This window comes from Chlorocebus sabaeus, chromosome 21, assembly GCF_047675955.1.
Source record: "Chlorocebus sabaeus isolate Y175 chromosome 21, mChlSab1.0.hap1, whole genome shotgun sequence".
In the NCBI taxonomy this organism is placed as follows: Eukaryota; Metazoa; Chordata; class Mammalia; order Primates; family Cercopithecidae; genus Chlorocebus; species Chlorocebus sabaeus.
The window spans coordinates 77,245,409-77,264,455 of NC_132924.1; the positions used below are offsets into that span (position 1 = coordinate 77,245,409).

Consider the following 19,047-nt stretch of genomic DNA (forward strand, 5'->3'; position numbering starts at 1 on the left):
TTGTTTAAAAAAAAAAATTAAAAAGAACCATCTATACAAAGATTACCAGCTCAGGGTCAGTGGTTAATGAAAGACCTGCAATGAAAGCTTCTGACCATACTCAAATCCATCTAGATTCTAGACCTCAATCACTGCATACATAAAACTTGAACAAAATCTGTTACAAAATATTAACAGAGTTGTAAAACTGCTCAAATTTTTACATCTCTTTTCTGTTATTCCTCATTTTGATTATAATGGAGTTCTGCATTTTCTGTAATTAGAGAAAAAACAAGGAAGAGTGAGAAGATCTGAGAATGACATTTTTCTGATCAGAACAAGCAAAGTTTGTACTAACTCACAAACATCTACCTTCTTATGGTATGTTAGCCTCAAGAGGCCATATGCGAATTCCCAGAATAAATTTTCAGTTTCTAACCTATCTCACACCATTTCTACATGGAAAATATTGAAAGATATATATACACATATATTTATACACACATACACACACACACACACACACACATATATATATACAAGCAAAATATTCATTTACCAGATGTCTGAGCTCTTTCAAATCTCGACAAACAGTGTAGAAAACTCCAAGAAGAATGTTAATGTAGGCAGCATAGAAATCAGCTGAATACTCTGGAGGATGATCATGGGACAGGATCTTTTGAAGGTTGCCTGTTCACAGGACACAAAATAACTCGTAATAATTAACACAGTACCCTAATCATATCTTCAAGCATTTTATAACAAAGGTATTAAAAAAAAAAAACAAACCCAGCAATAATCAAGTAATTATAAAACTATTACAAGATTAGAATAGGAAAGTGTGATTTGTGATATAATAAAAAATATGTATTTGATCTTCACCCCGGTTCCTGGCACAGAGCTTCTAAAAGCCCTCATAATTTCCTGAATGAGAAGGATAAGAGGAGTATCTTTTGTTACTCATAATAAGCCCTTTTAAAACATACCTCGATTTATACTAATGAGGTGTTTCTTGATGGGTGATATGGTTTGGCTCTGTGTCCCCACTCATATCTCATTTGAAATTTTCAGTGTTGGAGGAGGGGCCTGGTAGGAGGTGATTGACTCGTGGAGCAGACTTCCCCCTCGCTGTTCTTCTGATAGAGTTCTCATGAGATCTGGTTGTTTCAAAGTGTGCAGCAATTCCCCCTTCACGCTCTCTCTCCTGCTGACTTTGTGAAGATGTGTTTGCTTCCCTTTCACCTTCCAACATGACTACAAGTTTCCTGAGGCCTCCCCAGAAGCAGAAGCCTGTACAGCCCACAGACTGAGTCTATTAAACCTCTTTTCTTTATAAATTTACAAATTACCCAGTCTCAGGTATGTTTATAGCAGTGTGAGAATGGACTAATACAGTGGGCCCCTAGATAGCTTCAGGATGGGGACTGGTTGTCAGAGGAACCAACCAAGTGATTAGAGGCCTGTATTCTCACATACACTACAATGAAGAAATACCCATGACTGGGTAATTTATAAAGAAAAGAGGTTTAATTGACTCACAGTTCTGCATGGCTAGGGCGGCCTCAGGAAACTTATAATCATGGTGGAAGGCACTCTTAACAGTGCAGTAGGAGAGAGAATGAGTGCCAGCAGGGGAAATGCCAGACACTTATACAACCAACAGCTCTCGTGAGAACTCAGCGTCTTGAGAACAGCATGGAGGAACCGCCCCCATGATTCAATTACCTTCCACCAGGCCCCTCCATGACATGTGGGGATTATGGGATTACAATTCAAGATGAGATGTGGGTGGGGACACAAAGCCAAACCATATCAAGGCCCCACTTCCTGTCCTTGGGAAAAGGAGAAGGGCTAAAGATCGAATCCACGACCAATGACCAACGATTTAATCAAATCATGACTATATAATGGCACCTCCATAAAAAATCCTAAATGATGAGGTTCTGAGAGTTTCCAGGATAGTAAATATATCCGCATGCTGAGAGGGTAGCACACACCAGCCCCACAGGGACAGAAGCTCCTAGGCTTGGGACCCCACTGGTTCTTGTCCTGTGTACCTGTTCATCTGGCTGTTCATTTGTATCCTTTACAATAAACGGAATAAGTAAAGTTGTTTTCTTGAGTTTGGTGAGCCTTTCTAGCAAATTATCAAACCTGAGGAGGGGTCATGTGAAACCCCAATTTATAACCAGTTTTCAGGAGTACAGGTAGAAACCTGGGACTTAGACTGGTGTCTGAAGTGCTAATATTCTTGTAGGACTAAGTCCTTAATTTGTGAGGTCTGCACTAACTTCTGGTAGTTAGTGTCAGAAGTGAATTGAATTTTAGGACACCCACTTGATATCGAGAGAACTGAAGAATTTGTTGTTGGGTGAACAAAAATACCCTACACATTTGGTGTCAGAAGTGTTTTGAGTAAAAATAATTCTGAAAATGTAATCGAAATTTTGAAACTGACTGTAAAAAAAAATTATTAAATATTAAGACAAATAGAAAATGATGACAGCTAAAGAAAATCTCAAGAATCTCAGGACTGGCAAAATCAGTAACAAGGGAAAAAATACTGTAGATTCTCGTTTTTCTTCCTATTAAGTAAATCAACAAGAAAAAAAAGGGGATAGTACATAAACTGCCAACAAACTAGAAAATGCTCATGTTTTGTAAAATGAAAATAATTTTTTTACAATAATCATCACCTGATCCTAGTCCTTACTTTGTTATTCCCCCTTTTATAAAACATGTTTTCTCCCTACAACTTTGATATCTTTACTCTACTTCTGTTATATCTCAGGCTCTTTATAAAATATCACGTTAAGAGTACTAACCTTATACTTAACCCTGCTGGAAATAATCATATTTTAGAAACACAGTAAAATTTAAAGGGAAACCACCATATATTATTCAAAATTTCCCAGTCATAATACAGGAATCAATTAGACATTCATTCCTTATCGTAAGATCCTCTGACTTCTTGGTGCAATGGTCTCCTTAGACTTCTTAGTTAAGAGCTCTCTGCATATGACTAGAACTTTAAACCTACTTCAGAAGGCTCATGTTTTTTGCAAAAATTACAGGTAAAAACTCTTCCAGGATATTCTAATCATGTCAATTTCCTTTTGTTTAAGGTTCCCAATAAGTTAGTATTTTTAGTAAGGCCATTTACCATTGATTTTAATCACTTTTGCGCCTGCAAATCAATTAGACACAGGTACAAGATCAAAAAATATATGTAAACTATCTGAAAATTTACAAACAGAAGTTTAAAAATAGCTCTATTAAGGAATATTTAAACACAGAAGTTGACAAAAAAAAAACTTCAAAGCCTAGTTTTATACTTAGAATATTATCCCGAATGGATACTAGATGAAACACTGTTACTGAATTTGCTTTTTTATTTCAAAACTGCTGAAAAAATAAAAATAAAAGCCAAAACTTCCCTTTGGAGTCTATGTACTTTTACATTCTAACAGCAAACTTGAAATACAATGTTACTAAGTTATTTTAACTAGGCATGGGGAAATAGCTAATATATTGAAAATTTCTAAAAGGTACCAAAAAACTTAGAAACAAAGATATCTACCTATAAAACCTACCAAATAACTGGATGGATGTAAGAAAAGAGAGACAGAGGGAAGAGATAAATGATCACAGAGATGAACAAGCGGGGGGGGGGGGGGGGGGGGGAAACAAACAACAACAACAAGAAAAAACTTCCATAAATGAATGGGTAAAAAAATTTGGAAAACAAGTTGAGTCTCCAGCTCAGATTGCACTTCTAAGTACCCCCTGAACATCTCTATCTTCCTTATAGGTAGCCCTCTGTATCCCATAAGAAAGTTGATTAGATGTTATTCCTTATAGGTAGCCCTCTGTATCCCACAAGAAAGTTGATTAGACGTTATCACTGGCCCATTTCAGCCCTGATGAAAGTCTTATAAGAATCGGAATCCTCACTGTGTTGCTGTAAAAGTAACCTAGCAACTTGTTTATAGACTGCAGACAAAACTCTTAAGAGTATAACTCTATAATAAGCAAGTCATGCCAGCTCTAACAGTCTAGGACTATTCAAATTCATGAAAAAAAAAAAAATCCCATCTATATCAGAAAGCTGAAAACAGTATATCATTGGGTAGTAAACAAACGGTAGGAGAAACCCACTGGTTGGTCTCCTTGGGTCTTAAAATTTCACTCTCCAAGTATAGGCTAATGTGCAAAGAAAAGCCATTCCTAACTTGCAGAGAGACTTCTGCTTCCAGTTGTGAGGGAGTAGGAGCATCCAGAAATACCCTCCTCTAATAATCAATTAAAAACTGGACACACTATAGAAAACAACTATTTTCAAATATCAAACAAATGGCAGTAACGGACCGTATACCTTAGAAAAGGTAAACAAATAAGGTGAGTCCTACCATCAGCCAAGCCTTCTAACAAGAGGTAATTTTAAGACTGTGGTGCAAGGAGACTTCCAAAAGGAGCTCATTTATCCTACTGAGTTGAGGAGACAGAGACCAGGGCCGAGGGAGCTGAGATAGATATAATTTGCAGGGCAGCGTATCTGAGACGAGGAAGCTGTGCCAAAAAAGAGCTCCAGAAATCTGTACAGGGGTTCCCCTCAAGTCTTAGCTTAATACCAATCTGTGTATGCATAGGGTAAAACCCTATAAAGCCATGCAAGAACAATTTTTAGGGAAAAAACAATCATTGGAGAGCTATATGTCAATTCCCAGAATTCACACAGGGCTGTGAGTTTTTCATATTGCCACTAGTCAGAAGGCAGAGACCATGCTAAACACACAAGGCATTCAGTAGAGATTTCCAGAAAAACTATGTCTTAGAAGTAGAGCTAAAATTAGCCCTGGTATAATGGCTACTCTGGATCATCTCTCCAAAAAAAGTTTAAAAATAGCCTTAAAAGAGTCAACTGTATCTGTAAGTAATTAAATATGCTAATAAGAAAAAAGTCCAAAACACAATAAAAAACACAATGTCTATAATTCAATAAAAAACTACTAGACACATGAAGAAGCATAATGGATACCCAAGATGGAGAAAAATTAGTTGGAGGGAACAAACCCAAAACAAAAGAGGTAATTGAATTAGTAAACAAGAAAATTAAAACAACTGTTATAAATATGCTCATATGCTCAAGGATATAAAAGAAAACAAAAGCATAATGAGATCAGTAATGAAAATTCTACAGGATGAGATTGGCTGCCCACTAGACACTTGTTAAAAAAAAAAAAAAAAGCCAGTGAACTGAAAGACATACAAACAAAAAAAAACCCAAATAAAACACACACACACACACACAAAGATTTAAAATTTAAATAAACAGACTTTCAGTAGGACAATATAAAGTGCTCTAACATACCTATAATACAATCCCACACAAAAAAGATAGAGAAGAAAAGGTGAGGGGGCAGACAAAATATTTGAAGAAATACTGTCTGAAATTTTTCCAAAGCTGATGAAACTATACACCCACAGACTTAAGAACTCAACAAATCCTCAGCAGGATAAACAATAAAAGTTATTTTCTTTCTTGTCCTGTTATTTTTTTAAAGCCAAAATAATAATATTTAACATCTGAGGTTTATAATAATAGTTGAGGTTTATAATATAGTATTACACGGTTTATAATAAATATAGAAGTAAAATGTAAGACAACAGCAGTACAAATGTTCTTAGGTAGGAAACTGTAATCACTGAAATTTCAGATTGTTATCAGAACATAACTTAATCTATCCAAACTGACACAATAACTAAACCAAAAACCTAATCAAGTACATTATAATCTCTCTAAAGAAAAAATATCCACCAAAAGATGAGTAGTCTGCATGAGGTAAAGACCAGAAAACAAGACTTCCAAACTGGGCTCCTAGCCATAACTGTTAAGAGGACAGTTGTCCTTAAAATCAGACACCATATTCCTGAAAATGACATGTTTCAAGTTATTGTGACAGGATAACACTAACCACTTAGATAATCTCTTTGCCCTGGTTCCACACTTAACCATAATTTCAACTTATCTATTAACGTTCCCCTTCTGAATGGCTTTTTGTCTGACTACAGTGTTTCTGCTTTAAAAACAAAAAAAAACTGAATATGAAAAAGGCCCTACAATTTAATAATCAGAATTTAACTTGGCTCCATTATTATATACTTTGCAAAAATCTATTATCCTATACTCACTAAAATTACTAAGATCATTTTATTTACTTTTGTCTTCAAACCCTCTATCTATGCTGCTTTGTATCTTTACTTTTTAAATTTTTAAATCTATAAATTTAAATTATAGAATTTTTAAAATTTAATTCTATAATTACTTACATTATTAATTCAACTTGACTAAAATGTATAAAATCAACTTTTTAAATAATTTTCTTAAATTCTAAATAGTTTTTCAGTACTTAAAACGGGTCATTAAAAAACTGAACTATGAAGAACAGGGCTGACATAGGTACAGAATTTTTTTTTTTTTTTTAAATAAAATCCTTTATCACTTTTCCTCCTATCCTTTATTTTGGGATTTTTAAGGATGAGAAATGAATGACAATAAGGACTCCATCTATTTTGGGTTGCTGTTTAAAAAAAAAAAATTCAGCTAATTAGCTAAGACAGAAGGTGTTATTTGACTGCTGTTCTGGTGAAAACACAAAAATGTGTTAATCTTAATGTATGTTTACAGCTGATTAGTTCAGAGGGATAGTGTTAATGAGGCCAAGGTCATGGAATGCTATTTTTTTATAGACTGCTAACCATCTTATACTTCACAGTTATAATCTCTGAATCCCAAGTATCATCTCTGTATGACAGCCCAGTATTAATCCACAAAGCTATTCAGCAACACAAAAAGCTACTGTGTTCTTTCAAAGACCAAAAGCATCAGCATCTATGAAATTTAAGATTAAATGCAGTCCCCAAGAAACTAAGAAACACAAGGGCTAGTAATTGGTACCGTATGAGTTACAGTAAAGAAAATGAGATTTATAAAATCAAAAGATGTAAGTGCAACATGGTACTTAACCCAAGTATACAGTAAATGAAGATTTCAACACACTCTTAGTATGCTTTACAAGTCTAGTCTGATTATTCGTACAGATGTCATAATCACACTACATATACATCTTAATGTACTGACTAAAAAAATGAAGATACATTAGCACAGATACAAGAGTTGCTCATCCAAAAAAAATTAGTAATTATACAATAATCTCTCACAGTTCCAAAGTAAATTTTATAAGTGCAGAAATACAAACATCTTATTTGAGATTGGCAGCAAACTTTAACAGTTTAATATAACTTTGATATTCCCATTTGATATTCAAATACTTTGAATATCAAAATACTTTGAATATCAAAGTATTTCCATTTGAATATGCTAGTTTAATCTTTCAAACAACAAAAACTATTCTCCTGCATAACATTTGCCAAAACAATGTTTTAAGGTTTACCTATGCTGTAATCAGGGAAATACAAGACAAATGGCTCAAAGCATCCAGTATTTGGACGAAACTTTTCCCAAACAATTTCACTGAGAAAGAGAACAGTCACATTTCTGTCAGCCTGTAAAAGAAAGAAATAAAAGTAACTTTGCATTTAAAAATCTTAATCAGAGCAGTATTTCCATTTGGATTTTTCTTTCAAATAAATCCCCCAAAGTTCTAACCTATAACAAATTATTTGCATATTAATAAACCTTATTTAGAAAACCTAATCAAGGAGCTCATCCATTTGCAAACTGTCACACACCCAAGCTGGAGTGCAGTGGCATAATCACAGCTCACTGTGGCCTCAACCTCCCAGGCATAAGCGATCCTCCTATACCTCTCAAGTAGCTGAGACATGTGCCACCATACCTGACTAAATTCTGTATCTTTTGTAAAGACACGGTCTCTGTAAGTTACCCAGGCTGCTCTTGAACTCCTGGACTCAAGTGATCTTCCTGCCTCAGCCTCTCAAAGAGCTGAAATTACAGGCATTAGCCATCACATTGGGTCTGATTTTTTTAAGAATCTCTGAATTTATTTCTATAGCGGTAAAATAACATGGACTAATCACAATCCTGATAACAAATTACTGAATTGTTTTTGCTATAAAAATATGATTACCTAAAAGCATTTTACAAAATCAGTTTAAATACATTGAGAGGCTAAAAAGAAGAGGATATTTATCGACCTGAAAGATTTTGAATTGGTAATGTTCTTATCTATTCATCTGATAAGTACTTTCAGTATATATGATATTCATCATATTTTAAACTTCCTTTTACTTAAATACTTAATATAAAAAAACGAGAAATGCTTTTGCCAGATTTCTCTTAAATGAAATACATTTTTAAAAATCAAGCATGGTTCCAGAAATGTCAAAACAATTCTCTTTCCCAGTTCAGCTGAGATTAAATCTTTTAATTTTCTTCAAATAATTTCTATAATTGAAACTAAAAAATGGTCAAAAGTCCTAATTGTTGTGAAGGGATGTATGACCACCATTACTAGACATAAGGAGGAAAAAATAGGGTGATCTATACTGACAAGGCAAGAAGACAACAATGCACTCTGGATACTAGATGGTGAGTTCTAGAGCAAAGCAACAGGAAATAGTGGATGCATATGCAAAAACCCGCAAATACAAATGAAACAAACAAATAAAAGGAAAGGAAATAGGAGACATCTACTCAAAGAAGACAGGTCTTGAGTCTCAGTAATAAAATGTCGAGTTAATGAAACCAAGAAAAGCAAGACTGTGTGAGGTTAACTTCCAGAATAGGCCACCAATAGCTACGCTTATTATCCTGTCCTCTCTATACCTCCCCCCCCTCAACTATTACTAAAAGTAAACTTCAGGAGTCGGCCTTGGGCACACAATGATTTCAGTGGCCTCTCTAAACTTCTAGCAGATTCTCAAATTTGAATAATGTATTTAACTTTGAAAGGTAGATATGCTTTAAGCACTTCTTCCCAAGTATTTATTATAATATTACTTAATACTTTAACACATACAAACATAAAATTAGGTAGGTATAAACTGCTTATGCTCAAAGCACTTATAAAATTATAAAACCAAAATAAATTTATAAATACAAACCATAAAACCAATAAAATTTAAATTAATATTAACTGAATATATTGAACAGTATTGTTTCGCTCAAACTAAATCTTTATTCCCTTTGTGAATACAGTGAATATGGTTCCACCTGGAAACAACCACAGCTATTTCTCTCACCAATTGTCCTTATTCAAACTATTACAAAACCCTGTTTTATCTGTGATATTATTTGGCTTTCACCTGACGCAAATGCCTAGTAAGTCCGCCCCTATTCTTTTCTTATTGGGCCACGACAATCACAGCAGTATTAATTAGTAACCCTTCACTTAATGTTGTTGATAGGTTCTGGGAAACTGACTTTAAGCGCAACATATAATGAAACCAATTTTTTTCCTCAACAATGTTATAATGAAATGATGCTGAAGGTAAGGAAGAACCTATTGTAGGCTGTTTCACTTAAAGTCGCAGTTTCCAAGAATCTCCTGAGATGTTAAGTGAAGACTTACTGTACTTTGTGAAGCCAACACAAGAGTAAACTGAAATACAAAAGTAAACTCTGACATTGAGGTTATAAGATACAAATCCAGATGAGCCAGAATAGCCATGCTATTCTTATTTTAGATTATCCTTATTTTGAAATGCAAAGAAAATTTTAAAATCCTTGAGATTTTAAAGTCTGGCCCTCTGCCATTTATTCTAGCAAGATCTAAAAACTTTTAATAGAAAGCAGTAGCTTCATAAGTAGAGAGGAAAAGCTAAAATAATTGAAGAATAAATGCTATGAAATCACTAACTGATTTTACTATGAAAAAAATACTGAGCTTTACTGATAAGAGAAATGCAAACTACAATTATATTAAAATACTAATTCTCACCTATCATATAGCAAAATGAAAAAATTTTACAACACAACCCATTGATTAAGTTGTGGGGAAAAAGCACTCTCTCACATTACTTACCAATTCTTGTAATCTAAGAAATCCAGGCAAAAGATTTGCTTCCATATCTCTTAGATACTCTGCTTTATCTAGAACCTTTAAAAAAAAAAAAAAAAAAAAAAAGAAGAAGAAATGCATTTACAGAGCCTTTACAAAATGACATAATTTGATTATGTCCCCCAAAGTTCATGTGTTGGAACTTAATCCCCAGTGCGGCAGTATTGGGAAGTAGAGCTGCATAAAAGACAATTAAGTCATGAGGGCTCTGTCCTCATCAATGAATTAATATTGTTATCAAAGGAATGGCTTATTGAAAGAATGGCTTTGTTATAAAAGGGACTTCTGCCACCTCTTGCTCTCACCCTTGTCCTCTCTTGTACTTCTACCATTCATCATGAGAGGAGGCAGCAAGAAGGACCTTGCCAGATGTGGGGACCTCAACCTTTGACTTCCTAACCTCCAGAACTGTGAGAAATAAATGTCTTTTCTTTATAAATTACCCAGCACAACTGGCTTTGAAATGTGAAACCGACATGAGATTTGGGAGGGGCCAAGGGTGGAATGGTGTGGTCAGGCTTTGTGTCCCCATCCAAATCTCATCTTAAATTGTAATCTCCATAATCCCCATGTGTTAAGGGAGAGACCAGGTGGAGGTAAATGAATCATGGGGGTGGTTCCCCCATACTGTTCTTGTGATAGTGAGTTATCATGAGATCTGACGATTTTATAAGGAGCTTCTCCTTCCTCCCACTTTGTGAAGCAGACGCCTTGCTTCCCCTTTGCTTTCTGCTGATTATAAGTTTCCTGAGGCCTCCCCAGCCATCCTGAACTGTAAGCCAATTAACCTCTTTCCTTTATAAACTATCCAGTCTTGGTTAGTTCTTATCCAATTCCAAAGATGATCATTTTAACATATCTTCAGAGTAATCAGGCATATTTGTTGCTCTAAAGTCTTCACTACCTTCTATCCACTCCCTAAGAAATTAAATAAAATGCTTTAGCATAGTTTTCTAGACCTTCCATGATCTGCCCCAACACATCTTCCAGTCTTCTTTTTCTTCTTTCATACTTTATAACCCACTAAAACTAGACTATTTGGTATTCTCTGGTCTCCATTTTCAGCTGCATGCCTTTACTTATATAATTCTCTCTGAAAATCCTCTACTTCAATTTTTTCCTAGAATACTCTGATTCATTTAGGTCTGTCTCAAATGCTAATACCTCATGAAGCTGTATTGGATACACACAGTCAATACTTTGCATCTGGTGACAATCACTTATCACATTCTACATGTAGTCACATGTATGTGTCATACCTTTTCTATTAAATGAAGCTTCCCTTGGATAAGGAATATGTTTAACACATTTCTGTATACAAAAGCATCTGGCACAGAGCACTGTACATAATGAGACTCAAAACAAATACATTAAAATTGATCTAATAAATTATTGGTTTTCAACATAAGAGATGATCTAATCAAATGAAATTACTTACAATATATACAGTCTGATCCTTGAGATTTTCAGCTGCGGTTACTTGTTTAAACAAGCGAACAAAATCATTAAATGTTTCACAGGTTATTTCAGTAGAACATCCATCCTCTGAAGAACTAAGATGATTCAATTTGTTTAAAATTTGTTCCAAAAGCAGCCTCAAGGTAAAGCATTCAACGCAATTCACAAAGACATGTGGGAGCTGAAAACGAAAACCAAAACAGTATAAGAAAAGAAGAAAACACAGACACAATAATGGCTCTGCTGATATTCTCCATTTGCCTTTCTAAATCTACATCCCACCAAACCCACCCCATGCCCCAAGAGCCTGACAGCTACAGAATTACATCACCCAGACTCTCTTACTTTCTGGCTGTGGATGGAGAAGCCAATAGAAAGAACCAGCAGGAGACTAAGGGAGAATGGTGGGACAGAAGTCTGGATATTGATTTCCTTGACTCCCACCATGACCCCTCAGTGGCCCTAGCTTGGCAGTCGATACTCTTTTACCAAAGATCAAGTTGGACAGCCCCTCTTCTAAGGTTACACCTCTTGTAGGGTTCCAGTAACAGTTCCTTTCTATGGTCCCTTCAGGCCTAGAGGTGGTAAAGGCCCTGGTGTACCATCATCCCTTAGTGATTCCCATAAAATGTCCTCAACCTTTATAAAATTGTCTCTTCATTAAACTGTCTTCAATTATTTCTTTCAGTTTGCCATTTCTTTCTTATGGAAATTCAAAGCAAACTTGCACTTTATCCTATAAAGAATTCTTATAAAGAAATCAGCCAGGAATGGTGGCTCATGTCTGTAATCCCAAGGCTTTGAGGTCAAGAGTTCAAGACCAGCCTGGGCAATATAGCGAGACTCTGTCTTCGTTTTAAAAAAAAAGAAATCTAAGTATATTTGAATGTTAAAATTCTTAATAGGAATTTCACACTTGTAACTTTAATATAATATCCTTGAATAAACAAGTCAAAAAAAAAAAAAGAATTTTAAGAGTTAGAAACCATAGCAATCCTCCTATAAGGACTGTAAGCACTAGCTCTTTACTAGGCATATTGCTCCTGCCTGTAATCTCAGTGCTTTAGGAGGGGTGGGAGGATCACTTGACCCCATGAGTTCAAGATCAGCCTGGGAAACACAGTGAGACTCCGTCTTCAAAAAATAAAAAAAATTAGACAGGCCTGGTGGAGTATGTCTGTAAGTCCCAGCTACTTGGGAGGCTGAGGTGGGAGTATCACTTGAGCCCAGGAATTCACGGCTGCAATGAGCTGTGATCATACCACTGTACTCCAACTTGGGCAATAGAGCAAGACTCCATTTCAAAAAACAAACAAACAAACAAACAACTAGCCCTTCATTTAAAAAACTATCAAAATATCAAAATGAGGTAACTCCAGAAGTAATAAGGACACAAACGAGATTTGCTCACAAATACAGTCTATCCTCAAAATAAGATCACAAAAGCAGATTCATTCTGAGGAAGATAACTTGTGGCATTTGGCACAAATAATGGAATTTGTAACTATTTTTAGTGATTTTATAAACTTGTATCCAATAAGGAAGCTTTTCGTTCTCTGAATAACAGTGTCACTAAAGCCACATTAAACTTACTTGGGGACAGTTTCACCAGCATTTGCTAACTCACTTCACTCTCACTTCTTTACAAACAACAGTCCACAATATCTCTGTTATGAATAGTGTCTCGCTTACGACATTTGTGCTATCCATGACCTTTAAAGGCAGCATATTCTAAGTGCCTGTCTGAGTCCCTGTATCAGAAGTAGTAACAATAATCATATATTATACTGATTAAGTAGCAGCAGAAACTACAATGTGATTAAAAAAAAAAAATGGAAAGCAGCCCTTAAATATAAAACTTCCTTATTGGGTTTTATTGCTTTTATTCAACACATATTTTGGGGGCACTTCATTCAACGGGTTCTGAAATGCAAATACCTGGACCAAGACCTTGTACACTCAGATTCTGAAGTCTAGTATACAGCCCAGGTATATGTGCTTTTAAAATGCACAGCTGATCTTTGGGATCAAAAGCTGAAATCCACAAGTTAATAAGCTAAAATCCACAAATTAGTATGTGCCAAGTAGTGTGCTTAGTGCTGGGGATAATTTCAAGAAACTCACAATCTAAAGCCAGGGAAACACAAACACAAAATCATAGCTGAGAGGGCTAAATATTATGACAGAATTAAGCACAAGGTGCTAAGGCTGCAAAACAGGGGAGCATCTGATACAGCCTAGAGGATCAGGAAAGACCTTGTAGAATATAAGTAGAAGAAAACCTGGCAAAATAAATAAGCATTTGCCAAGTAACAGGAAGAGCAAGTACAGGAAACCCATTCCAAGTAGGGGACCAGCATGTGCCATGGCTTGAAAGTAAGAGAGCAGGAACTATACACAGTTCAGTATGCCATCCTCAACACACATCCTTAGAGCTAGAGGACAGGGTTAGCAAGCCAAAGCCTGTGGGCTAGCCACCTGTTTTTCTACATACTGTTGCTTTGAAACACAGTCATGCCCATTCACACAGAGAATGTCCATGGGTGCTTTCACAATACAGCAGAGTCAAGTAGGTGAGATAGAAACTACATGGTCCACAAGTACAAAATGTTACTTATCTGCCCCTTAAGAAAAATACTGCCCATCTCTGGTTTAGGATATGAAAGGGAGTATGGCAATACTCATCAGTAATAGCAGCTAACGTTTATTGAGTGCTTACTACGCGCTATGTATTGCAGAAAGCACTTTCCATGTACTAACATTTTATTCTCTTAATCCCAGATGTTGTCACTATGAGCCAACTTTGCAGATGGAGAAAGCACTAACTGGTGAATCCAAAAAGGAACATGAGTCTGCCAGACTCTACAGCCCACTTAACCGCTGTGTTATGAAAGATAAATTCAGCTCAGGAAAGGTCTTATACATTGGGCAAATTACTTGAACACTGTCCTGAAGATCTTAAGATTTGCAAGGCCTGGCTGCTGGGTGAAGACTGCAAATAAGAGGCTTACAGAAATACGTGGAAAAAAACAATGGTAAATGTAAATCCTAGCAGCAATGGCTAGGATTAAAGGTAGATGGAGAAACGATTTTAAGAATGTGAAGCAACAGATCAAGTTTATTGATGTGATTTACTAAATGAGGGAAGATGAGGAAACAGTTAAGAAAGTGTAAGTTTGGACAACTGTGTCAATTACAGTAGCTCACTCATAGAGAAAGATAATATGGGAAGAAGAGCAATGTAAAAGTGGTATGTTCAATTTTGTATTTGTGGAGATTCACAATCTTCAGTACCAATATTATACATTAAAGAATGGCAAAGAAATACTTAATATTTTTATTCTTACCTCTAAAGTTTTCAACAACGTTTGTGTTACATAGGTCTTTCCACTGGCAGTATGTCCATAAATAAAAATGGATGGAAAGCTAAAATGATGTCTCTAAGGGGAGAAAAGACAAAGACAAATATGAGGCTGCACATGCAAAATAAAAAATAAAGACTTATCAACTTGTGAGAAAGTTGTATGTGGAAAAGTAAAATATTCAATCCAAATTCCTAACAGTGAGCATATTGTGGATGCATCAACACACTTTGAACTTACTTGAATTCAACTCTAAGCACTTTCTTTGTTATGAAATTAAAATTTCTGTAACATATTTGGCATATTTTATTATGTACTATATATTTATATTTTTTATTATTGTACAGGTTTACATATACAAACTTGTATTTTCAACTTTATAGGACATTTAAGAGAGTTTTCAAGGATAATTTTGTTCATACTCCATTTTTACATTACTCCTTCTTAAAGACTCTTATCTCCTGGGATGCCACAACTTCACTGTACATTTTAATGCTATGAAATTAAGTACATATAATCAAAAGATTAAAAGGGATTTCAAGGGTCCTCATTCTTAGGAAAACTTACAGACTACTTCTGAACTATGCACACTCACTAATGCTGGCACAAATGCATACATTAGATCACATAAAACACTAATAAAATCTGCATAGCATTTATTTTAAAATACATACAAGCAAGACCTTTCTGCAGTACATTAAGTTAGCAGCTAGATAAAAGTAAACAGTGTCAATGGTCTCTCTGGTCTAGTTAATACTACAAATACTTATACTTCATTACTTAAATAAACACTTTCATTAGATACCTACTAAATGCTGAAAACCAAGGGGTACTGAAAAGTACAAATATCAGTAAAAGACGTTATCTACTTTGGAGGAAATTACAGTCTACATTTTTAAATAATTATAGGAAAATTGGATCACATTTTTAAAATAATTATAGGAAAACTGGATTACATTTTTAAAATAATTACAGGAAAACTGGATTTTTAAAAATAATACTTTTTTTTTTGAGATGGAGTCTCACTCTCATTCAGGCTGGAGTGCAATGGCGCGATCTCGGCTCACTTCAATCTCTGCCTCCTGGGTTCAAGTGATTCTCCTGCCTCAACCTCCTGAGTAGCTGGGATTACAGGTGCGTGCCACCGGGCCCAGCTAATTTTTGTATTTTTAGTTACAATGGGGTTTCACCATTTTGGTCAGGCTGGTCTCGAACTCCTGACCTTGTGATCCACCTGCCTTGGCCTCCCAAAGTGCTGGGATTACAGGTGTGAGCCACTGCGCCCGGCCTATTTTTCAATAATACATTTTTTTTTAAATAATTACAAGAAAATGGGATTATGCAATTTCCATGAGGAAGTTGGGTCTCAATTATCATCGATTACAGCAACAGTCACAAACATTTATTACATTCTAGTCACTAAGTTAAACATTTCCTTTTACAAGACAAATCAGGAACTCAGATTTACACAGGAAAAAGACTCTAAATGGCATACAGCTATGGCAAAAGCAGCTCAACTTCTAAAAATAAACTAAAAATCTACTGGAAATGAATAGGTAATGTAATACATGAACCCTTTTCTAAAGTCTATATGTAACAATCATATAAATTAACTGGCTCAAAAATCCTGTCTCAGCAGGGTGCGGTGGCTCACGCCTGTGATCCCTACACTTTGGGAGGGCAAGGCAGGCAGATCACTTGAGTTTAGGAGTTCGTCTGGGAAACAGTGAAACCCCATCTCTATGAAAAATACAAAAATAGCCAGGCTTGGTGGCACACACCTGTGGTTCCAGCTACTCGGAGGCTGAGGTGGGAGGATTGCTTGAGCCTGGGAGGCAGAGGCTGCAGTGAGCCAAGATCATGCCACTCCAGCCTGGGAAAGAGAGTCAAACTCTGTCTCAAAAAACAAAAGCAAAAAATTCTGTCTCAAGAATTAAATGCATGTTGCTGAGTATCTCTGCTATCCATTACATGTTGTTGTTGCCTAATAATACCTTATAACATCTTTCTTATTGTGACCTGGAATTATATTGAACTGTTCCACTGTTATTTAACCTTTTACCTTTATAAATCTCACTAACGTAAACTGCAATAAGCTAGTGCCTGCCACAGAAAAGGTGCTCAGTAAATATTTATTTATTGAACAAATAAATGAGTCTTCTTAAAAACATGAACCAATTTTTTACATTTCTTTCCTATTAGTTCTTTGTATTTCCCACATGTACAGCACTTTGCAGAAAACTGATAATAAAATATTGTAAAACATAATTTTCATTAAGAGCAAAGGTCAAAAACCCTTCTGTGATCCACCACTAAGTCAATACTACTCATCCCTATTTGCCAATTGTTCTTTTTCAGCAGGAGCATTTCTGGTTGGAATGTTCTGCGTTCCAGAGATGAAATGCAGAGAACATAATCAAGAAAATGCTCCAGTAATAATATAACTATAATTGAAAGCATTATAAATAGAAAATTAATTGAAGATGCAGTTGTTGACCTCTAACTTCCCTTAATAATGTGCCCCTTTAGACAAGGGGAGTACTTTTCCACTAATGCTTCACAGGCCACCTCAAACTGCCATGCAGTACTTCTAGTTGGATGAAAGTACTGTCACGTGTTCAAAGATGGACCACATATACAACAGTGGTCTCATAAGATTATAATACCCTGTTTTTGCTGTACCTTTTCTATGTTTAGATACATTTAGATGCAGACTTATCACTGTGTTACAACTGCCTACGGTATTCAGTAGAGTTGCACCGCTGTAGAGGTTTATAGCCTAGGAGGAATAGGCTACACCATACAGCCTAGGTGTATAGCAGGCTACACCACCTAGGTTTGTGTAAATACACTTTATGATATTCACAGGGATTAAATTGCCTAACAATGCATTTCTCAGGACATATCCCCCTAAGTGACAGCAACACATGACTGTAGTTAAAAAAGCAAACCAGAAGATGGGGATATAGTATGACTCTATATTCTCATTCACTTTCTTCACAGGTAAGATCCAAGTTTGATTAATTCCAATTCTGATTAATGAGTCTGAATCAAAAAGTACATCAAAGACCACCAGAAAATCGTCAAAAATAGGTTAAATTTTGAATTGGTGAATGCTACCCTCTGTCTATTGAAAGGACTCCCTATGTAACTATGTTCATCCAGAGAAGACAAACTCTTCTCTAGGGCATCCTGTGAACTATCAGTTAAGGAGAAAAGTTTACACTAGACCTCTTCGGGACTGTTACAATTCTGGAAAAGCCAGTGAATTTTTAAATCTGAAGCACTGCTTTGCCCCTTAGTGGCCTTGAAAGCAACCACCTCTCTACACTTGACTCACTCCAACTACCACACAGAAACGTGTGAACTTATATTTGAATAAACAACACTCTGCAAACACATCTGTTACATAAATGTCATTGGGCTGGGGTAAGATAAGCAACTTCTAGGAGCTAATGTGGGCAAACTTCTCAAAAGTGTGGCGTGTGTCAACCACGTCTTAGGCAACGTTCTGTAGTGCAGGCCGGTTCTTCTTAGACAGTCTCCTCTTCAATAATCGGAAGAGACTGTGGGTGAAGGTGCAGTACAGAACCACAACACCCCTATTTAACGTAAAAACGGCCTTTTGGCTCTCAATCCAAACACGAAAAAAAAAAAAAATATTGGAACAGGTCGTAAGACTACCGAAACGTCTGCCTCCAGGATCTGGAAGACAGTTTAACTACAATACCTCTCCAAACAAGGACTGCAAGGTGGACACTTGAGACTCGCGACAAAGCACCACGTTTTCCAAGTGGGACATTCTGGCGGGCACCCCGCAGTGGCCAGTGCAGCCAGCCCACAGGTCCCTAGCACAAGCGGGACCCTTTCCCGGGTCTGGCAGCCCACTCTCCCGCCGGAAACCGGACCCGCAGCGTCGTGGGAGGAGCCGGTGCTGCCCCGCTGCGGAGGGACGACAGCGCGTACGCCGAGCGTCGCCGCCGCTCTAGTCTCACGGCCGGAACCATCGTCTTCTCGCTGGTCCTGTGGCCTCCGCGGCTTTGCGGATTGTTCTGCTTGGTGAGGATTTCGGGCTGCAGCATTTTCCACTCAAAGGCCAAGAAGACGACGTGGAGATGGGCGAATGGGGAAGGGGTGGAAGGGGTTAAGGGGGTCCTGTGGGCCTCCAATGACCTGTGAGCCCCGTGCCTTTAGTTTTCCCGGCT

At 36.5% G+C, this 19,047-nt stretch overlaps 1 protein-coding gene across 1 annotated transcript in view; it reads right to left on the reverse strand.

Moving 5' to 3' along the window:
• ORC5 (origin recognition complex subunit 5) overlaps positions 1-18,753 on the reverse strand; it is a 66,110-nt gene extending 47,357 nt beyond the window's left edge. Inside the window, exons 1-6 of the mRNA XM_007982480.3 lie at positions 18,573-18,753; positions 14,828-14,920; positions 11,461-11,661; positions 9,987-10,061; positions 7,434-7,545; positions 539-669 (exon numbers count right to left, since the gene is read on the reverse strand). Of these exons, the coding sequence (XP_007980671.3) occupies positions 539-669; positions 7,434-7,545; positions 9,987-10,061; positions 11,461-11,661; positions 14,828-14,920; positions 18,573-18,644 (684 nt within the window). The 5' untranslated portion in view covers positions 18,645-18,753. The remainder of the gene's footprint in view (positions 1-538; positions 670-7,433; positions 7,546-9,986; positions 10,062-11,460; positions 11,662-14,827; positions 14,921-18,572) is intronic.
• Positions 18,754-19,047: the final 294 nt, after the last annotated feature.